General features: G+C 32.2%; 1 protein-coding gene across 1 annotated transcript in view; it reads right to left on the bottom strand.

The window, feature by feature from the left end:
* The window catches only part of LOC140437714 (uncharacterized), a 312507-nt gene extending 301529 nt beyond the window's left edge, over positions 1-10978 (bottom strand). The window contains exon 1 of the mRNA XM_072527378.1: positions 10466-10978. Within this exon, the coding sequence (XP_072383479.1) occupies positions 10466-10868 (403 nt within the window). The 5' untranslated portion in view covers positions 10869-10978. The remainder of the gene's footprint in view (positions 1-10465) is intronic.
* Between the last annotated feature and the right edge of the window lie 10127 nt (positions 10979-21105).

Raw genomic sequence — 21105 nt, 5'->3', positions numbered from 1 at the left:
CGCTTAACACAGAACCTATCGAAGAATTCTAGATAAAGATATTATTATTTTTGAACTTTACTACTCTAAACAAATCAATCGATCTGCATTGATACAAATCAAGCAGATTCTTCAACCAAGAATTCTGCCTTCGGTCAACAGATCTTCTTCCTTGAATCTTTTCCTGTATATGAGTCTCAAAATTTCATATTTCGGTCTTCTCTTCACGCTCTAGGTATTGCAGCTTACTTGTTGGTATAGCGGAGTTTAGTTCTGTTTCTTTACCAACCCTATCCAGTACTTCTTTATTTGTAATTCTACCTTCCATGATATTTTTAATACTCTGCGGTATAACCAGAGTTCGAAAGCCTCGATTTTTTAAATTAAATTTTTTAATATCCAAGTCTCAACTCCATATAATAATATTGAAAATATATAACACCGAATGGTACGTAGTCTGATTTCCAAATTAAGATTTCTGCAGGTTGGGAGTGGCTTCATTCGTATAAATGCTGATCTGGCAATCTCTATTAGCCTGTTTATTTGTGGACTACGATCATTGATTTTATTGATCAAAGTTACCAAGTATTTTGTAATTCAATTTAATTTAAAAATTTCTTCTTCTTCGAGTATATTCGAGAATGTATGACAAGAAGAAAAACTTTCAGAGCATGGCTCTTAAGACTTATGAGTCCTTAGTGAGATGTATAGAGTCGAATATTTTAAGAACTTTGGCATGCACATTATCATGAGCCGGATTCTTTTGATTCCTTGTTGCTCTCAGAGCTTGTTGAACCTCATATTCAAGAATTTCTGGGCCAGACCATTCTTCCCAGTTGACAGGTTGTCTAGCCTCTCTCTGGTCTTCAAACAGCACTTGAGCATATCTTTTATATATGTTGCATAGCTGTACCATATCCATGATCAACTTTCCATTATGTTTCAAGGACATTGTAGGTGCTTTCTTTGTGATACCAATAATTTCTTTAATCTTTCTATGAAAGTTTACATCGTCATGCAGAGCATGTTACAGTAGAAGTTGCAATTGTAATAGACACTGCTAGTTTGGGGATATCTTTATTCATACGTGTCTATGACTCGTGTATTAGAGAAGAATTAATGTTTTTCATTATGAATTGTGCCTGTTCACATACAGAATTCATATGTATATCAAAATACTTCACGTGAGAAAAGTGTGTTAATGTCAAAACCCAATGATTAGTTAATAAAAAACTTTACAAATAATAGTTATCAACGCTTTATTTATAGATTTGCTTTATTACGATTTATTTCTTTCCATATTTTGTGTTAACTACTTTCAACTCGGCTATTGATTTATGCATACAATCCTACTAAAATACCTTTATTTATTCAGTTCGCCTCTGCTTGTTGATTACAGGCAACTGCCTGCTTATTACTATGATTATTTTTCGTGAAACGTTTCTTTAACATTGTTTTCTTTGCTGCAAGAATATTATGTTTAAGGTCGATAATGATTTATGGTTTCCTGTTTGAATTTTTACACCTTAGAAAATAATACTGATGGAATTAAGCAGCCGTGCATATTTTAACTCGCAATAACTTGGCTGATTATTGTAATTGCCTTTCATTGAGGGGATATTTTTGAGAACATCTACAAATAAGGGACGAAAGTTCCGCTCGTTGATTGCATTGCCGGTTAGAAGTAGAATTTTTAAATAGTCCAATATATTCCAATGCGAATATACGTACATTCGTATGAATGCATGAGCCCTTTACAAATTACCGACAAACAATATTTATTTATCTGTACCATATAATAAAGAGTTATGTTAATGTACCATATAATAAAGAGTTATATTTAAAAAATATATACTACCCAAAATGTTATGGGTTTAGTATACACTTCCACTATTACAAATAATTCTTCTTTTTTTTTAAGAAAGAAGTCTGCAATAATAGGATACTTAAGCTATTAATACTGAGGAGTAGGAATTGTTGTGTTGTAGGTTTCCGACAATGAATCTGTCAAAATATGCCCGAGCTAAGCGAATGGAGTTTATATGGAATTCAATGCAGAATAGACAAAATACTGTCCAATCATATCATGCAAATGTTATTTGCATGATGTTGAATGTTAGTGTTACACAGAGATATTTTGGGTTTGGAGTAAGTTTTAGTATAATTCCTTCGCTATGTTCAGTCTGCAGTTTGCTTGGCAGCTATTTAGATGAAAACCCGTAACTTATGTCTTTGTTAGATTTGGTTGAAAGCCCCATTTTATAAAATATGTGTTAATATTATTTAGATCGCCTTCTAAAATAGTTTGGGCGTTCTCGATATTGATCAAGAGCAGCGATAAAACCGTGCCTCGTGGTAAGCCATTCTGTAATCTTTTGAATTTACTAGTTTTCCCGTTAGGAAGGCGAAGAATTTCCTGGCTGAAAAATCTGTGTACGTGGTTCAACACAAAAACCACAAATCTTTTCAGGGCCGCAGTTTGCAAAATACAGATTATTATGATGGTCGCCAACATCCGAAACGGATGTGAAACTACAAGAAGAAGAAGATGTTAGGAATAACTTTGCAGACAAAATAAAAAACGAAGAGGTCAGGAGAAGAACCAAGGTAACTTCTTCTTCTTCTTCTCGTAGCACTACAACCCGAGGTGGGTTTTGGCTGACTGCACAACTTGCTTCCCATCTTAAACGGTCGTCCATAATAGTTGGGTCAGTGGGTAGCCCCATTGTTCTTAGATCTGACCATATATTGTCTCTCTCTCTCTCTCTCAACATTTGTTCTCATTCGGTATTGGTTGCTATTAATGTAGTGATAAGGCCCAAAGATTCTTCTGAGGATTTTCCTCTCAAAACATATGAGTTTTCTTTCAGTTTCTTTGGTCAGGGTCCACGCCTCACACCCATACATGAGCACCGGTCTAATCACCGTTTTATATATTCTAATCTCCACTCTTTCAAAGTTATATGGGTCTATTGTAACATTTTGCCCTATTCTATCTCGTAACCAAGGTAACTGACGTCATCGAAAGGATAGCCAGACTAAAATGGACATAGGCAGGACACATAGCTAGAATGACGGGTGGACGATGGACAAAGAGTTTATTGGAATGGAGATCAAAGTAAGACAAGAGAAGTGTCGGTCGGCCACCTACACGATGGGCTGACGATTTAAGAAGACAAAATAAAAACTGGATGAGAGTGGCGCTAGATAGACAAGGTTGAAAACGTGAGGAAGAGGACTTAGTTCAGCAGTGGATTTTTGAAGCTGGATGATGATGATTATGATGTATAGTGCGGTGAAAAGGTCTCTATTTGTCTCATGATTGGCACGCTTTGCTGAAGTACAGTTTTGATCTTTTGAGCTGATATCATACTTTTCATTTATAATGTTTTCATTATTTCGCCATATCTTCCAGGTTTGGTGATGAAGAGTTAGGGTTCGGTATCTTAGGGCCTATTTCCAGTTTTTCTGAGTACGTAATGCGACTGCTATGCGTGAAGTTAAGGTTTTAGAAAGTTTCCATCCACTTAGTGGTTCTTTCAAAACTCAGAGACTCTAGAAGTTGTTCACCTGCGTCTGGGTTTCTGGTTTACTTGCATTAATCATACAGATCTTTACATTCTTCGGTCCAGCATAAAATTTATATAAGTTTGGCAAATCTTTCATATTTTTCTACCTTAGGCTCGATACGTCTATCGTTTTGCAATTAAGCTTGATACTTCTCCTAGTTTGCCTTACAAAAGTTCCATCTAGGCAGAGGAATTGAGTTGATAATGGGAATAGTAATGGCCAGAGTTGTTATTATTGGCCTATGCTGCAACTTTGGTGGATATAAAGGTTTGGAAACAACTATCTGTTTTGCATCGTATAAAAGTCTGATGCTTCAGTTCCGCCCATTCAATTTGTCTATTACGGTTGCCAGTACGAATAGTTCTTAAGATGAGTAAGGGTGTATGGTGCTCAACTTTTTTATCTTTCTTCTAGAATCCATAACAATACTATATCGTGGGTAATTAAGTGAGGATACTAATCTTTATTCTGACATTTGACCTCGGTTGTTCAGACGGAAGTCATCAGCAGTGTGTGTTTGCTGTACTGTGGCTATGTCAATGTTGTTTTCTGCTAGAAGCTTGCTGATGTATTCGCTTTTGCCTCGACTAATACCTTCAATGTTTATTTGGTATGCTTGGATTGTTGGTCCAATTGTCAGATAGTTCTGAGAAGAGCCGTTTTTGTTTGTTGTATGGTTGTTTGCAATGTATTCGTCAGTAAATCTGTGCACTACGAGAAGACTAGGCAGCTTTACACACCCAATTTTAGATGTATAAAGGAGACTAGAAAGACAAAACGACCAGATGAAAAGTTTAATTAAATCAAATAGTAACATCAAAGAGATAATATACAGGAGTCTAATCAGATAGGTAGTGATATATGTAAGCAACGCGCTGGTTAAAAATCAGAGGAAGACGAATTAAAACGACGCTAGTGAAAAATGTTAATTAATTATAAAAAATAACATACACAAAAGCAGATAGAGATTAGAATAGGAAAACAAAGCATTGGAATAACATCTGTTAGGAAAGCTATCAGGGAAGCAGTGTTAATATAGTATGTGTATATTAAATATGGATATCATTTATACGCCAGAAACAAAACTAAAAAATTAATGCACTAGAACATGTTCGTACTCAAATAAATGCCGTTGCCATAACGATGAAGTCACTGGAAAAGCGACCAATCATGACTCCTGGGAAAGTATTTTCATTGAACAATCCTAGAATTTTATGATTGGAAAATCTGTTAGCCATTTTATAACGAATATGACGTGCTATGTAAGACCTATACCTCACCTGTATTTCTAGTGGATATAAATTAAACTTGAAGTCAAACTGCATACAATTATTTGTATTATGTCTTAATCCCAATCAATTATATTGAAGTATTTATATCCCGTAACTGACACATAAGTATCTGTATCAAGGAAAATGACACTTGAAAATAAAATAGTAGTCGCATATAATTATTGTAAATAAGTATGTGAAACTGGAAAAATAAGACTTGAGAAGGAAATAGTAGTTGCATATAATTGTTGATTTTGCACTGTTCTATACCTATTAGAATGTACTTAATCAGTTGTTCTGAAACTGTTTTCTTGTGGGACGTCTAAGTTAAATATCTCTGATACTTGCAAATATAACCAATTTTTGCGTTTTATCAGAATTAAGTTTCAGTTTGTTTTTAGCAAACCATATGTTAGAATTAATAGAAACTTCCTCATCAGACATTTTTAAATCATCATTATTTTTACCTGATATAACGTATGTCTCATCATCTGAGAATTGTACGGATTTGTATGGAGATATGAATTTAGACAAATTGTTGACATAAATAATAAACAAAAAAGCGGTCCTAATACCGAACCTTGTGGGACTCCATGTTTTGCGGATAGAAAATCGGAGAGATGATTAAGACATCCGTCTGGTATCGGCCACAAAGATAACAAGTAATAAGCTTAAGAGGGATACCTCTGATTCCATTGTAATTTAATTTGTGGAGCAAAATGTCGTGTGTCGATCGTTTTGGTGTATTTTGGTTTCATTGCATTACTTTTTTTAATCAATGGTTAGTAAAAATAAGAAAATATGGGTATTAATATAATTTAGAATATATTTAATTTGTTTATCTATGGCTAATATACAATGTGAATAATATATATGTATTTTTGCGGTATAATGACATATAATGATTAATTATAAGGATTAATGGTCCTATTCCACACCAGTAACAAAATTTCTCAAATTTTGTCAAACTCAGAAGTGTCAGTGCAAGAGATCATGATTGAGAGTTTTTACTTCTAAACTTCCAGAAATTGTAGAATTAGCTACAACAACAACATCCAGCTGAATACCGGAAAACATCAAAGTCTTTTTATAACAAAACTTAGGTTAGGTCAAGGAATGGCAAATTTTAAACAAAACGAACTCATTTTCGGAAAATTTTCTGTTGGCTTATTTCGCTGAATTAAAAGCTAAATAAAAACCATTTTCATTAAATTCAATGATTAAGTCTATGTTCAAAATACACTTTTAAATTAATATGGAAAAGTAATCTGAAGGATATCAAGCAAATAAGATTTCCACAATGATCCAGGAACAAATTTGTTTTCCTTTTTCATAAAGTAAGTATATATATATATATATATATATATATATATATATATATATATATATATATATATATATATATATATATATATATATAATTAACTGTCAAGTTATGAATGAATGAATGAATAAATAAATATCGAAAACATGAATGAGATTAATAACAATAAGCAAGAGTAAGACCAAAATTATACGAAAATTCTTATAAATAGTACGATTTACAATATTGTAAAAAAGTATATCGATCTTCGAATAGGAAAAAATAAATTTACAAATATTGATAGCGAAATTATCAAATTCTCAAAGCCAAATCGGCCATTGTTATCGCAGATCATCTGCCTCTCTGTAAATTGATGAAGAAGGTGATGGATTCAGTAGGCTGGATTAAAGCATCATGGAGACGGAATATCTATACAAGTAGCCGAAGAATACCTACAATGATCAGTCTATGAAGAGGTTGACAACTACATCAAATTCTATTGTTAGGAGACAAACAGTAGAATAGAAATGCTTTATTGTCACTCAAAATTGTACAATTTTATGGACAAAGCTTACAAACAGTCAAAAAAAAATTACATAAATCGACAATATCACAAAATAAAAGATAATAAAATGTGCAATCCATTGCAAAATTTAACTAAATTGCAAATTGTATAATAAAACCTTACGAACTAGTTTACGAATTAGTTTAAGATGCTGCATGTGATACCCAAATATATATAAAAATACTTTAGTTGTTTGAATCTAAACGTACCTACTGTAATTTCTTAGTTATTCGTTAAGAAACTTTTCCACTGAATAATATGGTCTTTCAGATAGATAGGCTTTTGTCAATTTACGGAACTTAACCTCCACCTCCACCTTACTGGTGGAGTAGTAATGGTGGAGAATTAAGCAAACAGTTTCTAGAATATATAAAGAAGTAAGAGTTAAACTCCCGTGATTTTTGAAGTAGCTTCTGCAATTGCTATCTTTTGCAATTTAAAAATAACATCAGATTGGGCAGCTGTACTAGAACCCCAAAAAGGAAGGCCATTTTGAAGATAAGACTCGAACAAAGAAAAATATGTTTTTTTGGAAGATGCTAAATTGATTTCCTTCGAAACAGATCTTATTGCATAGCTGGCTGAGGCTAGTTTCTTACCTAACAAATCGATATGAAGGGACCATTTAAGGTTGCTGTCTATAAAAATACCAAGAAATTTTACAGAATCAACGATACTGATCTGACTGTTATTAAGAAGCAAGGGTTAAAAAGCTCCTTTATAGGATAATGCTACTTTAAAAGAGAGTAAATTAGAGTCGGACCAGGTTTTTATTTTAAGTAGATCAGAAGTAATAATTGCATGAAGAGTTGCAATATTAGAGTTCCTCCAGGTAATACTGGTATCATCAACAAAAGGAAAAATTTTTCCATCGATTTTTAAGTTAATGATGTCATTTATAACGATAAGGAAAAGTAGAGGACCCAGTACTGAACCTTGTGGTACTCCACATACAATGCCTTTTTGACTAGAGTTAGTATAATTTGCTCTAACTAGTTGTTTCATATTCCCCAAGTAACATTGAAACCAATTCAAAGAAATACCTTGAATTCCGTAGTTTAGTTTCGTTATCAAAATGTCGTGATGTACACAATCAAAAGCTTTGCGATAGTCACAAAAAACAGTGGCAGTACAAATATTATTGTTTAGTGCTTGATAGACCTCATATAGTACAGAAAACATAGCATCGCTGGTACATTTAAAGATAAAAAGCCGAACTGACTTTGTTATAAAAGGTTGTTAAAATGCAGAAGCAGACGATTCAGTACATTTTTTAGCTGTTTTGATAAGTTTTAGATAGGTTCCTCTATAATGAATAGAGAAGAGCATTTATGCAAGCAGCATAATTGGCGTATTTTGCTTTTTTTTATGCAAAAAGCTTTTTTGCATATTTTAGGAAAAACTGTCACATAGTACATATTTTATACATGAATACACAGCAAGATCAAGATTTGCAAGAGTACGGAATCATCATTGTCCCATAATTTAGTAGACTTTTATTTTTATTTTCTAGGCGTTTGTTGTTTTTACCTGATACATCTCGTTTATTGTTTTGTGGTAACTCAAGAGAGTGGAGCTCAGAGAAAGTTTTATAATTGTTATTTAATTAAAATTTTTATCATGACAAAAGTGAAAAGTATTCTTATTTGGATTAAACGTTACAAAGAATTATATTTGGACAATGATATAGTTTACTGCACAGCTTGCAGAACAATAATTATCAATAATTATAATAACTAGAATAATTGTACAATTATTCTAAGTACATTTTTAACATTTAGTTTGGAATTCGTTTAACTATCGCAATGAATTAAAATTATTTTAAAATATAATTTTTTTTACTTATGCATAAATGAAACCACTAATTCCACTGGGCGTTATATACCCCATTTATTGATTGGAGTTCTTAACCAGAAGGCCTGCTTAAAAGCACATTTATTGACTTAAAAACAGATATAAAAAAACTAATGCTTTGACAGTCACAAGAGTCGTACAAGAAGAATTTGTGAACTCATTTCTACCAGATCCCATTCCTTGCGAAAAGTTCTTGCTGTTCTTATCCGATGCTGCATCATATATGGTCAAAGTAGGACAACATATTAAAATATTTTATTTAAAAGTTCAACATGTAACATGTTTTTCTCATGGTGTTAATAGAATAGTGAAAGAAATTAGAAAATGTTTTTCTGTTATTAATGAACATGTATTAATATAAAAAAAAATTTGTCAAAGCACCTTTAAGAATTTAGTATTACAAGATAAACTTCTCAATCTTCCTCTTCCTCTTCAAGCAGTAATAACAAGATGATGGACCTGGGTGTACGCACCATTTTTTTATTGTGTCCATTTTACTGATCTAAAACAGTTAATTACTGATATGACTGATTGTCAAGCTCTTGTTAATGCAAATTAAACTAGTACTTCAACAACAAACATTTACTCAGAGCAATTTCGCTATTAGATGTTACTTTAAAGTTGGAACCAAATAGGCTGTCTTTAGTAGAATCTGTAAGTTTAATTAAACGATTGGAAAAATTTACTTATAGTGTTACTAGCACTGTCGGAACAGAAACATTGAAACACGTATTACAGAAAAATGAAGAATATTTTTTTTAAGCAAATGTGGCTGAAATTTTTTCTGGAGAAAGAAAATATTCTCTTTGTGAAAATATTAATATTGTTATTCGTTCACTAAATAGTTTAAAATTTGCTCCAATCATATCGGTTGATGTTGATCGCAGCTTTCCTGTTTACAAATATAATGTATCTACCTACTAGATCGAAGACAAGTTTTTTTATAGGCAATTTTAAAAAAACTTTTACTTATTTATTGTTTTTTCAATAGCAGTGATATTAAAGTTAATAACATCATTGATACTTTTGTAAAATTAATAAATTGTTCATTATTTTTGTAAATAGCTCTTTTGTATTAAATAGTGGAGCAGTATTTTTTATTATAATACTATTACTATTAAATTTATTTGTTTTATTTTAGAAAAAAAGTGACATATAATGATGATATATTTTTACATATTTTGGTAAAAATCCTTACATATATATGAGCATTTTTACTTTTTTTGTGCCGATTTACTCATCTTTAGTAATGAAGCATCATTTACAGCAATCGAAATCCCAACTATTTGTAGCTATAGACAACACTTCCAAAGCTAATAATGAAAATATTGGTGCCGATCAAGTTGCAGATTCAAATATTTCGTTTTTGTTTTATTATCGATAAACATCTAGAGGTAATAAGTTGGTAAAAGTCCAATTTAATAAATATTTTTTGTATTTATTTATTTAAATTTATGCTGTTATGATTATTTCATAACTTTTTCATCTTTGCCTAATGCATTCCAGCGTTTAAAAACTGGAGCTGGAGTTGCCTTTATTTAAACGTAGCTCTTATATATTCCATTTATACTTATGAAAACGGTAGCTATATGATTAGGTATAGCATAGTAACTTCTAAATATCGAGTCATGCATCCCATTAGATAAGAGCTGGAGCTACAGCTTGATTAACCATTAATTATTGATGTTCCGTTTTCAAGCCAATTTTGTTTAAAAAATCATACCATTGGGAGAAAACATTATTACTTAGAATAATATTTGGGGGACCCCTTTAAGGGGATACTTTTACTTAAAAATGTGCTTTATTCTAAGATCTAATGTTTTAATTTAGTATTAGGTAAATTATATTATATTTAAGATGCTTTGTCTATTCAAGTTATTGCTATTACACAAAAAATTTTGATTATATGGTTAAAAAACTTACCAGCACCCGAACTTTGATGTCCAGCTAACCCCAGAACGGCTGCAGGTGAATGGCCACCGTTAGCGTTCATGCTTGCCGCCGCAGCGATGTTGTGCGGTAAAAAAGCCGCCGCCACGGCAGCTTGAGCGTTAAAATAAGCCATTCGGCTGGCAGCCATGGTCATGTGATGGTGGTTGAAGCCATGGTCCGAAGGGAAGCAAGTGGGAGCTTGCAAATGTCTTTGGGGGTACACATTCGGCGTGATGGCTGAGACGGCGGCCGTGGGGGACCTGTGTTGGCTATCACTTAACCCCAGGAGTTCCTGGATGGCGAAAGGCGACCTTTGAGGCATTGTCTGAGACGGCTTGTTGAGGATACTTGGCGCCGTAACGTGTATAGTACTCTCTAAAGTTTCATTGTTCATTTTTCGTTGTATAAATTTGAAGTCAGTTACCGTCGGATAACGAACTTGCACACAATCGACATTTTCCCAACTCAAAATCAAGTTCTCGAACTAAATACCTCACTGTACAACCGAATCAACATCACAGTCTGTTTTCCAAAAAAAAATTGTTAATTTTAAACCCGCCGCTAAGTTTATTTTTTGATTAGGCGTCTCGAGATGAACCTTACATGGCCAAATATGAGAGTAAACTGACTATTTCGATTTGAAAAACGAGTCCTGTAAGGTCTCTTACATACAAAGATACTCCCTAATATTCAGATGAAAAGAACCCCTTAATGTAGGCGGGGCTTCGCTTCTACCAATAACTCACTAAAAGTACGGAGCTTATTCCGGCTACCGGGAATTGCGATACCGGACCGACTCTATCGCGCTCGACGGTCCAATTTCGCTTGTCGTAGAGTAATTGAGGCGGAGTTACGCTCGATACAGTGGAGCGTTTTTCGCCTTTAAACTAATCTTGAATACGAACTACTTTCGCGTGTATTGCACTACAATTACTGTCAAATAGTTTAGATGCTTTAATTAGTAGTGATGTGCTCAATTATGATTATTAGATTGGATTAATTGGCTCTGTTTTCGGATCGAGAGACAAATAGTTTTTTTAATCATCTAATTTGCCCGGAATTATTTTTGTTTTCGATTCAGACAATTGTTATGTAACAATAATAGGCTCGTTATTAATTTTGACATGTCTCTCCGCTGGCTTGATGGAACGATAATTGGTTTTTGTTCGACTATTTCGGGTCATAATCAACGTTGCGAGATTGAAAAAGTTCCATACGATGGATGTGTATTCGTTGGTCGGATGTGTCGAAGTGATTTTTGTATTCTTCTTTTTGTTTGTTGCAGAATACTGTTTTTAATCAGAACTTTAAAATAAATATATCCAGTTCTATATAATCGATTATTATCAAAACTCATTTCCTAAATACTAAATTATATATATATATATATATATATATATATATATATATATATATATATATATATATATATATATATATATATTTAAAGCAAATAAATTAAAGCAAAAAATACTACCATATACAATTTACCCAACACGAAAGAGATACCGCCTGGCCTAATGTAACATTAGACGGTCAAAATGGTCAAAATGGTTTGCAATTAAATTTACGAGATAAAATTGATTGCAAATTGAAAACAATAATTAATATTATTGCAAAATTAGCAATCAAACCTTCAAGACTTACCAAAAAAATATTTGTAATAAAAAAAAATACTAGGTATAATATCTAAACTAGGTGTAGATATTTATCTACACAAAACCTCAGCACAATCGATTACGTAGTTTTCGTTAAATATTTTTCTAATCTAAATTTTTAAAATCTGTATATTTTTGTATTTAACATAAAAAATTATATAAATATTTCATTTTTTTATTGCATTTTAAATAGTTTAAAAAATGACTTAATAAGTAATCGATCCGGGATTTATTTTAAATTATTAAATAAAAAATTAATTTAATAAATCCCGTGTCGATGACGTATAAGACATTTTTTAAAATATTTAAATGCAAAAAAATTAAATATTTATATAATTTTATTTTTGTTACCAAAATAAAAAATATAGAACAAGTAAATTAAAAATATTAATAAGATATATTATTTTTTTATTATATTAAGATCGTATATTTTTATTAATATATTTTGTTTTAATTGAAAATTGAAAAATATATGTATTCTATTTGTTTATTAGCTTACAAATTAAACATAAAAAATTCCCTAGGTTCTTCTATTCAACGGATTTCAATTATTCGAATTTTATTTGAAAACGCAAATGCCCTTTTATATGTCAAAAAAATTTTATGTATTTAAATTTTTTTTAGCTCCGCATAATTTTTAAAATTAATAATTTTTTCAAGAATTTGGCTTACAAAAGTATTTTGTAAAAACTAGTTGATAGATTGTGCTGAAATTTTATGAAGCCTTATTTTTCTATAATAAAAAGATTCTTTTAGAAGGCAAATTTTGAAGGTTTTGTGTGGTTTTTAAACACCTGAAAAATATTATTGGAAAACATTGATTTTTTTGCCATTTTTTAATAGTAGATACTAATTTTTTTCAATAATAATAATTATTTTTTAAATTTATAACCAATTCTATCTTGTAGGAAATTTAATTGCAAAACTTTTTTTCCTGTACAAAATTTAAAAAAAATGAATATCTGCCAAGATATAGCAAAGAAGAAAAATTAAAATTTTCCACAAATTGTTTAAGGACTCTTTTATTTTGTAAATCGAAAAAAGCCAATTTTTAAATATTAAGGACAAAAAAACTATTATAATTATGATTATAATGTTTTCCACTTTTTGTTAACAAGAATTTGAAGTATATAAAAAATTTTTTTTTTGGCACATATAGTTGTTTTTCGCCACTACAGACGGCGTCTTCCAAAAGATGCATTTTAATTTGGGACACACTTTTCTACCTTCCTGTATTTTTTTTTAATTCTAACTTGATTCAATTCGTAAGAGTTAAAACTAATTAATAAACCCTTAAAAAGTTAATTTTTTATATTTTTGCCAAAGCGATGTCAGCGTGCATAGCGGCGAAATATGACAAAATTGGATGTCTTTTTAAGCATAATTATTGTTATTAAAAATGTGTGCAAATACATGTTGCGTATTTAATTGTGCTAATAATAGCAAAAATAGTGAGTGTAGTTTTTATAGATTTAAAGAATTAAAAGATTACACATAAATTAGAGAAAAGAAAAAAATGGATTAACATAAGAGACAATCTCATTTTTATTCAATTGAAATAGGAAACATTTAAATAATATACCTTTGAAGATATATCAAAAGGCTTCAGGCTAACTGCAGCCTGCCTGATGACTTTAGCTTTTATGTCATATCTTTTACTATTATTAATTTTAATTACATGCTCTTCCACATGACAAACGTGATTTGTTAGTATTAGATTTTTCCCTTTCTTTTCTGTTTCGGGTTGAAAAGATAAATTATTATGAATTTTTAGAAACCCAGTTCTTAATACTACATCCATTTTGTACATAAACTGGAAAAATATAATTAAAAAACTAATGATTAATAATTGTCAATTTCGTATGTATTTAACATATGTTTAACCTCAAATTACTGAAGTCCAAAACTGTCAGATGAAGGCGGTAGGTGTCGCGTCAGTCACGCACGGAGCGAATACGCGATTTTATAAAAAGTTCAAAAAACACCTGTTTTGGAGGTAAATTTACCCTGTACTAAAAAGGTGGGGTTTTTGTGTTTACAAACGAGTTTTAGCTCAGTTGCGTACCATTATAAATATAGCTATAACTTTTAGGATATAAAAAAATGTTAGGATAGTATTTCCATGATACTAAGAAATGCTTTTACGTAGAAAAGAAAAATCTATTTTTTGAAAATTTAGAAAGTAAATGTCCGCTTTCCAAAAGATGGTGCTTTAGAACAGATTTCGCCTGGTCTACATTCGCCACTCGTGATACGTCATATTGTAACTTTCTGATCTTAATGGAGTTCAAAACATAAGTACATAGTTCAAAATTCTCCAATCTATTCGTATTGTTTCTCTTTAATGTCCAAGCTTCCATTCTGTAGAATAATTCGGATAATATCATCTAATCAGTCTTATTTTTTTAAGTAATTGTGATATCCTTTTCATTCCATTGAATGCATTTTATTTTCATGTTACTCTATCAAGATTGCATTTTAACTCTGGAAATTATGAAATCAACGGTAGAACATTCATATATAACAAAAAAAGCAGAAAAGCTCTTGACCCAGATAAAATACCGACTGAGTTGTTCAAACTGGTAAAAGACGAAGAAAATATAAAAGTAAAAATCCAAATATGTAGTACAATTTTTTAATGCTGTATTCAACACTTCGGTGATTCCCCCAGACAGGTTTAGATTTACAAAAGTAAAAGTATATTTATCATGAATTTGCGTCTATTTTGGATTAGCGATAAAAGCTTTGACTTAAACGATCCGCAGTGATTAGAAAGCTAATAGTAAATTCTCCCAATATTTGAAGCACTGTCGAAGACAAACAAAAATACGGTTTTAACTGATAATATATTCATTTAGAGAAGTATACAATTAGTATTGCAAAATAGAAGAAATTGACAAATTGTATTGTTTCTAAAGCTAAAGAAGTAGAAGGTAAGTATTTACTGATAAAATAATACAATAGTTCTTCTTCTTCTGGTTCCTATCCGTTTCGGATGTTGGAAATCATATTGGCAATCATGACCTTGCTCGCTGCGGCTCGAAACAGCTCCGTTGAGGTTTTCTTAAACCATGTTCTTAAATTCCGCAGCCATGATATTCTCCTTCTACCGGGTCCTCGCTCACCTTTGACTTTACCTTGCAATATAGACTGCAGCAGGGAGTAACGGTGCTGATTTCTCATAACCTGTCCCAGATATTGCAATTTTATGCGTTTGATCGTAAACACAATCTCTGGTACCTTCTTCATTTTTTCTAGAACTTCCTTGTTCGTGATCCTTGCTGTCCATGATATTCTCAGCATTCTTCTATAAAGCCACATTTCAAATGCTTCAAGTTTTTTAATAGTGGTGTCTGTAAGCGTCCATGCCTCCGCCCCGTACAATAACACAGAGAAAACATAGCATCTCAAATGTCTCATTTTTGTATCTAGGGATATGTTGTGACTTTTGAAGATGGCGCTCATTTTGTTAAAGACCGTTCTTGTCTTTCCTATGCGGCACTTTATTTCCTGTACATTGCTCCACTGTTCGTTTATAATAGTTCCCAGGTAGCAATACTGTTTTACTCGCTCTATCTGCGTCCCATTAATGTATAGATGAGCCCCATTTATATTCTCCTTGCTGATAATCATTTGTTTCGTTTTGTGGGTATTAATGTTTAGTCCGTACTGTTGACTGTACTCGTTTATTCTGTCCATTAGCCTCTGAAGTCCCTCTAAACTATCTGCTATCACCATGGTGTCGTCCGCATATCTAACATTGTTTACTCTTTCACCATTTAGAAGGATGTCTTCGTCTATTCCGTAAAGAGCCTCGTTAAAAATTTTCTCTGAGTACATATTAAATATCAACGGCGATAGGATACATCCCTATCTAACTCCACGTAGTATTTTTATGTGATCTGTTTCTTCTCCGTTAATTTTCATGTATGCGGTCTGATTCCAGTATAGTTCTGAAATTATTCTGAGGTCTTTGTCATCCAGGTCTGCTTCTTTTAAAATGTTTATCATCTTTTGATGTTGAACTCTGTCAAATGCCTTTTCATAATCAATACAATAGTACTTAAATTTTTTCTTAAGAAGAAAATAAAAACATATCTTACAGTGTAACCAAGAATAAGATCCATAATCACTGTCGTCGGTACCTTCATTTAGATGGTAAATGATGACGAGGTTAATTGCTTCGATGCGATTTTCATGCATCCAACATTCTACTATTAACTTTTCACATTTCCGAACACTTTTTTCAAAAATGCAAGAGTAACAGTATTCAATGCTTCTTGCCATACTTCCAAAACTGCTGCGTCACTGTAACCATCACGTCCAATATATTTATCGTAGTAAGTTTTGCACATTCCCCAAATATGTTTAATAGGATTAAATTTTCATTGGTAAGGGTGGCAGTATTAATACATTATGTAATCTATCAAAACTATGTATATAGGTATAATCTCGTGTACTACAAAATATTTTTGGTTTTTTATTTCTTTTGGCTAACTGCAGTAATTGCAGCTTAAAAATGTCCTGAGAAAATTAAATATTTTCGTTCGTTAACCATTAGTTTATTTTGCATACTTTCCAGAAATTTGTTAGTTGCTTATTTAAAGTTTCTGAATGGTATGGGGCAATGTCCAAAACTATAACAGATGGTTCATGTAAACTTGGAAGCAGTTTTTCTTTCAAATATTTTACAAATATCTCCGTATTCATGTTATCGCAATATTCAGTCGATTATGATTTTAGCGAAAACAAAAGATTCACTCCATCTATAAAACCATGTTATTCTGACATACAAAAAGGTTATACTGATATAACATAGGTACATAGGTACAAAGGTTAACATCTATAAAAGGTTATTCTGAAATACAAGAAGATTGTGTGACATACTCTATACAAAAAACGAAGCACTGCACTGCACTTAATATATATGGAACAGAAATTTTATATCTTCCTGTACCATTAGAAAATATTCAGCCTTAGTTTTCCAACTGATTTGTCAGATTTTAAATTAAACATAAAACTTCGGCATATCACTCACTTTAAACACTTAATTTCATTTCGGCTTTTCTGCTAAATTGCATCTTGTTAAATGGGGGTACTATGCTGTGTACTTAAATGCTTGTAATACTTAACTCTGATATTATTTTTCTCATTTTTTACACGCAAGGTACTAAATTGCGGTGATTTACGAACCGCCCCTATTTGGGTTCGGACTCCCAAATGAAAACTACCTTTTCTGTCGATTGCCCAAAGGAAAGTGACGAAACAAGAATAAGTGTAAATTTCCTAAAGTGGATTTTTATTTATGCATTACGTGAGTAGCCGATCTAAGAATCAGCATTTATTTTTAAAGCTCTATAGGCGAAACAGGGACAAAACGAATTAAGAAGTTAGACAATTAATACATCGTCTCGGAAGCAGCACTTGGCTAATTATAAACAGACTCTAAGGTCTTTTAAACTAGTAATTTTAGAACGCAAAAAGATATGAACCATTTTACATACAGGGTGAAAAAATGCTATAATACGTCACAAAAACAAACAAGAAGGCTTTAAAGAATTTTAAATGATCTTTTATTATATTATATCATATTTATTATAGCAAAACCTTGTACTGTTATCTTTTACTTGAAGGTAAACATTTTCTCCTCAGTTTTTTAAACAATTTTCCGATAATTTTATGACTAGAGCAGTGTTAGTGATAAATGAAGTCAAATTTTAATAAAATTAAAGAATATAGCGACTTGCAATAAATAATAGGATAAGATCAAAGCTGCTAAAGAACAGCGGATGAAAAGAGAGTGCGAAGAACTGGAAGAATTACTCTAAATACATGACACATTTGGCATACATAGAAAGATAAAAGAAATTAGTGGTATACACAAAAAATTACTTCCAATGAGTTTAGTCAACGAACAACATATTAAAGTATAACCCACGCAGGCAAATTAGGTTTGGATTATTTCTTTTTTCATTAAATTTCTGACAAATAACTCACCTGTATAAAAGTAGCATTCTTCTTTTCTTCTTAAAAGTTCAGCATTCTGTTTAAGCGTCCACTGTCTTGTCAGGTAAGATGTTAGGTAGCAGTATTAAATGGTTCTATTTTTATTACCATTGCGAAGCATTTCATGTTACGCATGCACTATTACTCAGCTCTGGCATCGTTCAACGTCCTAGGCCACTATAATAATAATCAAAGTCGTTCAGATCCGACGTTAAGTAGCAGGTCCTGTTTATCTACACGTATGTACACTTAAATACATTATAGCATTTTTAAATTCTGTCGTGTATAAAGTTTTAATTCTCTATTACTCTCTCTATTACTCAGATAATTGAAAAGAAAGTTGCTCGTGGCCAAGAAGTCCATCTGACGTTCGTAGACCTTAGGAAAGCATATGACAGTATCCCGCTTGATAAATTATGGGAGGCACTGGGGAAAACAAATATAAATATAGAATTGATTGAAGCAGTAAAAACGTTGTACTACCAACAAACAACAAGAATTAAAACAGGAAATCTGATAACACCGGGATTCAAAGTGACTAAAGGACTAAGACAAGGATGCTGTATATCCCCAACATTATTCAAAATATACCTCGAAGCAGCACTCAACAAATGGAAGAAAAAATGTACGAATATGGGCATACCACTAATAGACTTAACTTTGTACACTCTGTGCCTTGCAGATGACCAGGTCATCATCGCACAGGACTCTGAAGACCTTAGTTACATGATGCGAAAACTATTAGAAGAGTTTACAGAGTGGGGTTTGGAAGTGAATATGGAAAAAACTGAGTACATGAGTATCGGAGGAGATCAACAAAACCTTCTCGTAGAGGAAAATCAAGAGATCAAAATATGTGATAACTACAAATACCTAGGAGTAAAAATCACTCAAGACGGAAAATTAGATGCAGCCATTAAGGAACGAAATACACAGGGAAGGAAAGGCATAGCCTTACTAAACAGCGTACTGTGGGATAAAAACATCTCCAAAGACAACAAAAGAAGAATATACAACACCATAATAAAAAGTATCACAACATATGGATGCGAAGTGTGGCCCCTAAAAGACAGATCAGAGAAAATGCTTAGAGCAACAGAAATGGACTTCTGGCGCCGCTCGGCGGGAATCTCCAGACGCGACAGAATAACAAACGAGAGAGTCCGAGAAATCATGGGGGTTACACATAATATTGTTGATGACATCAAAACGACACAACTCAGATGGTACGGACACGTAAGGAGAATGCCGGAGAATAGAATACCAAGACAAATTCTTGAATGGCAACCAAGAGGTAGGCGAAGACCAGGAAGGCCTAGAAGAAGTTGGAGAGAAGGAGTTGATAAAGAAATCAGAGAAAGAGAACTGGAAGACGATCTATGGAACGATAGAATGAGATGGAGATTGGAAATCGGAAGACGTCGAAGAACGTTGTAAACCGAAATTATATATATATAAAGTTTTAATTTACGTATTTCAAATTCCATTCTGTAGAAGGTTTTCTACGTATCTACTTATTACAAATTTTTGAAAAAGAAACACTTGAATTTCGAACGGCAAGACATACTATGAGTGTTTGTTTATACAGTCTTAATTGCACCAAATAACTCTTTTAGAACTGCGTCTCACAATTAAGCACAATAAGTGTTTGTTTCCGTAGCCTGGGATCATTGAGAACGAATTTTTTTCGAGAATCACTTTTTGTCTGGTCAACGAAGAGACCTTGTTCGCTGGTCGTTATCGGCCTTTGTAGTTTGAAAACATCTTTGAATTTCTTGCTATTTTTTTATATATGTATTTTGGTTTTAAGGGTTTTTCTTGTCACTCTAAGAAAAGATAAGGTGACGTCCTATTTTCTTTTTATTTTCATCTTACTGGATGAATTTGCCAGTACCACTGTATCGTCAAAATACCTAATGTTATTAATAAATGTGACCGTTTGCTTTCATACTCTTACCAGAATCTTCCTCTGTGAATGTTCCCTTTTCTTATAAGTTAAACAACACTGATTACAGTAAACATCTTTGCCATAATTTCTTTTTCGTTGTTTGTTCATTGAAGTTTCAAAGACGTACTATAACTGTCTGGTTCCAGTATAGATCTGCGATAACAGTGGAATACTCTATACAATTTCTGTACTAATGTTTGCTCACTAAAGATTACATCCCTTGTACAAGTCCCTTTTTGAATCCAAACTGACTTCAGCTTATCACTCTATCTTCTTCTTCTTATTGGACCATCTCTTTCCGAAGGTTGGGAACTAAAATGGCATTTGTAGCTTTGAAAACTGCTGCACGAAAGATTTTTGCAGATGAGCGGTCAAACTATCCCCTCAGGTCTTTCAGCCACGAGTTCTGGCGTCTTTCTACTGATCTTTTTGTGTACTTTACCTTCCAATATGATAACTGTATCAGATTTAGTAAATAATCTTGTGTGTAAGATTAAGTATCAAGAACAATAATTAGAATTGGCTCATTAGGATTATTAGCCCTATTATTCTTAATGTTTGCAGTATTTAGCACGTGTGGTTTTGATTAGAGCGATAAAAGTGAAGCAAATATTTATTTGAATAGTTTGAAAGCGTGCAAACTTCAGTTTTTAAAATACTTGGGCCACTCAACTGGTGTCCCAAATGAGGTGATTGACTTCGTATTCTACGATCGTTGAAATCATTTACTGTGGTGTACATTTCCAGATTTTAACTATCTCATGAAGGTCTAAAATTATTGTGGTCGCTTTTTAAGTGCCTATAACTTTCTGTTTATTAAAAGTCTCAGCAATTCCTTAATTTCCTTAAGGAAATGAAAGTTGTCTCCAAATTTAGAGGTTTTCTGCCTCTGTGCAAACTATAGTCATCCTTCACCGCTATATTTCTTTGAAAATTTTGCTATGCATATTTCAGAACCCTTTTTGGACTTGTCTAACCTTGCATTACATGCTTTGTTCCATCATCTTTCTATCCATATA

Source organism: Diabrotica undecimpunctata, chromosome 3, assembly GCF_040954645.1.
Source record: "Diabrotica undecimpunctata isolate CICGRU chromosome 3, icDiaUnde3, whole genome shotgun sequence".
Lineage (NCBI taxonomy): Eukaryota > Metazoa > Arthropoda > Insecta > Coleoptera > Chrysomelidae > Diabrotica > Diabrotica undecimpunctata.
Note: the sequence above shows the minus strand (reverse complement) of the source record. Positions and strands in the feature narration are given on the sequence as shown.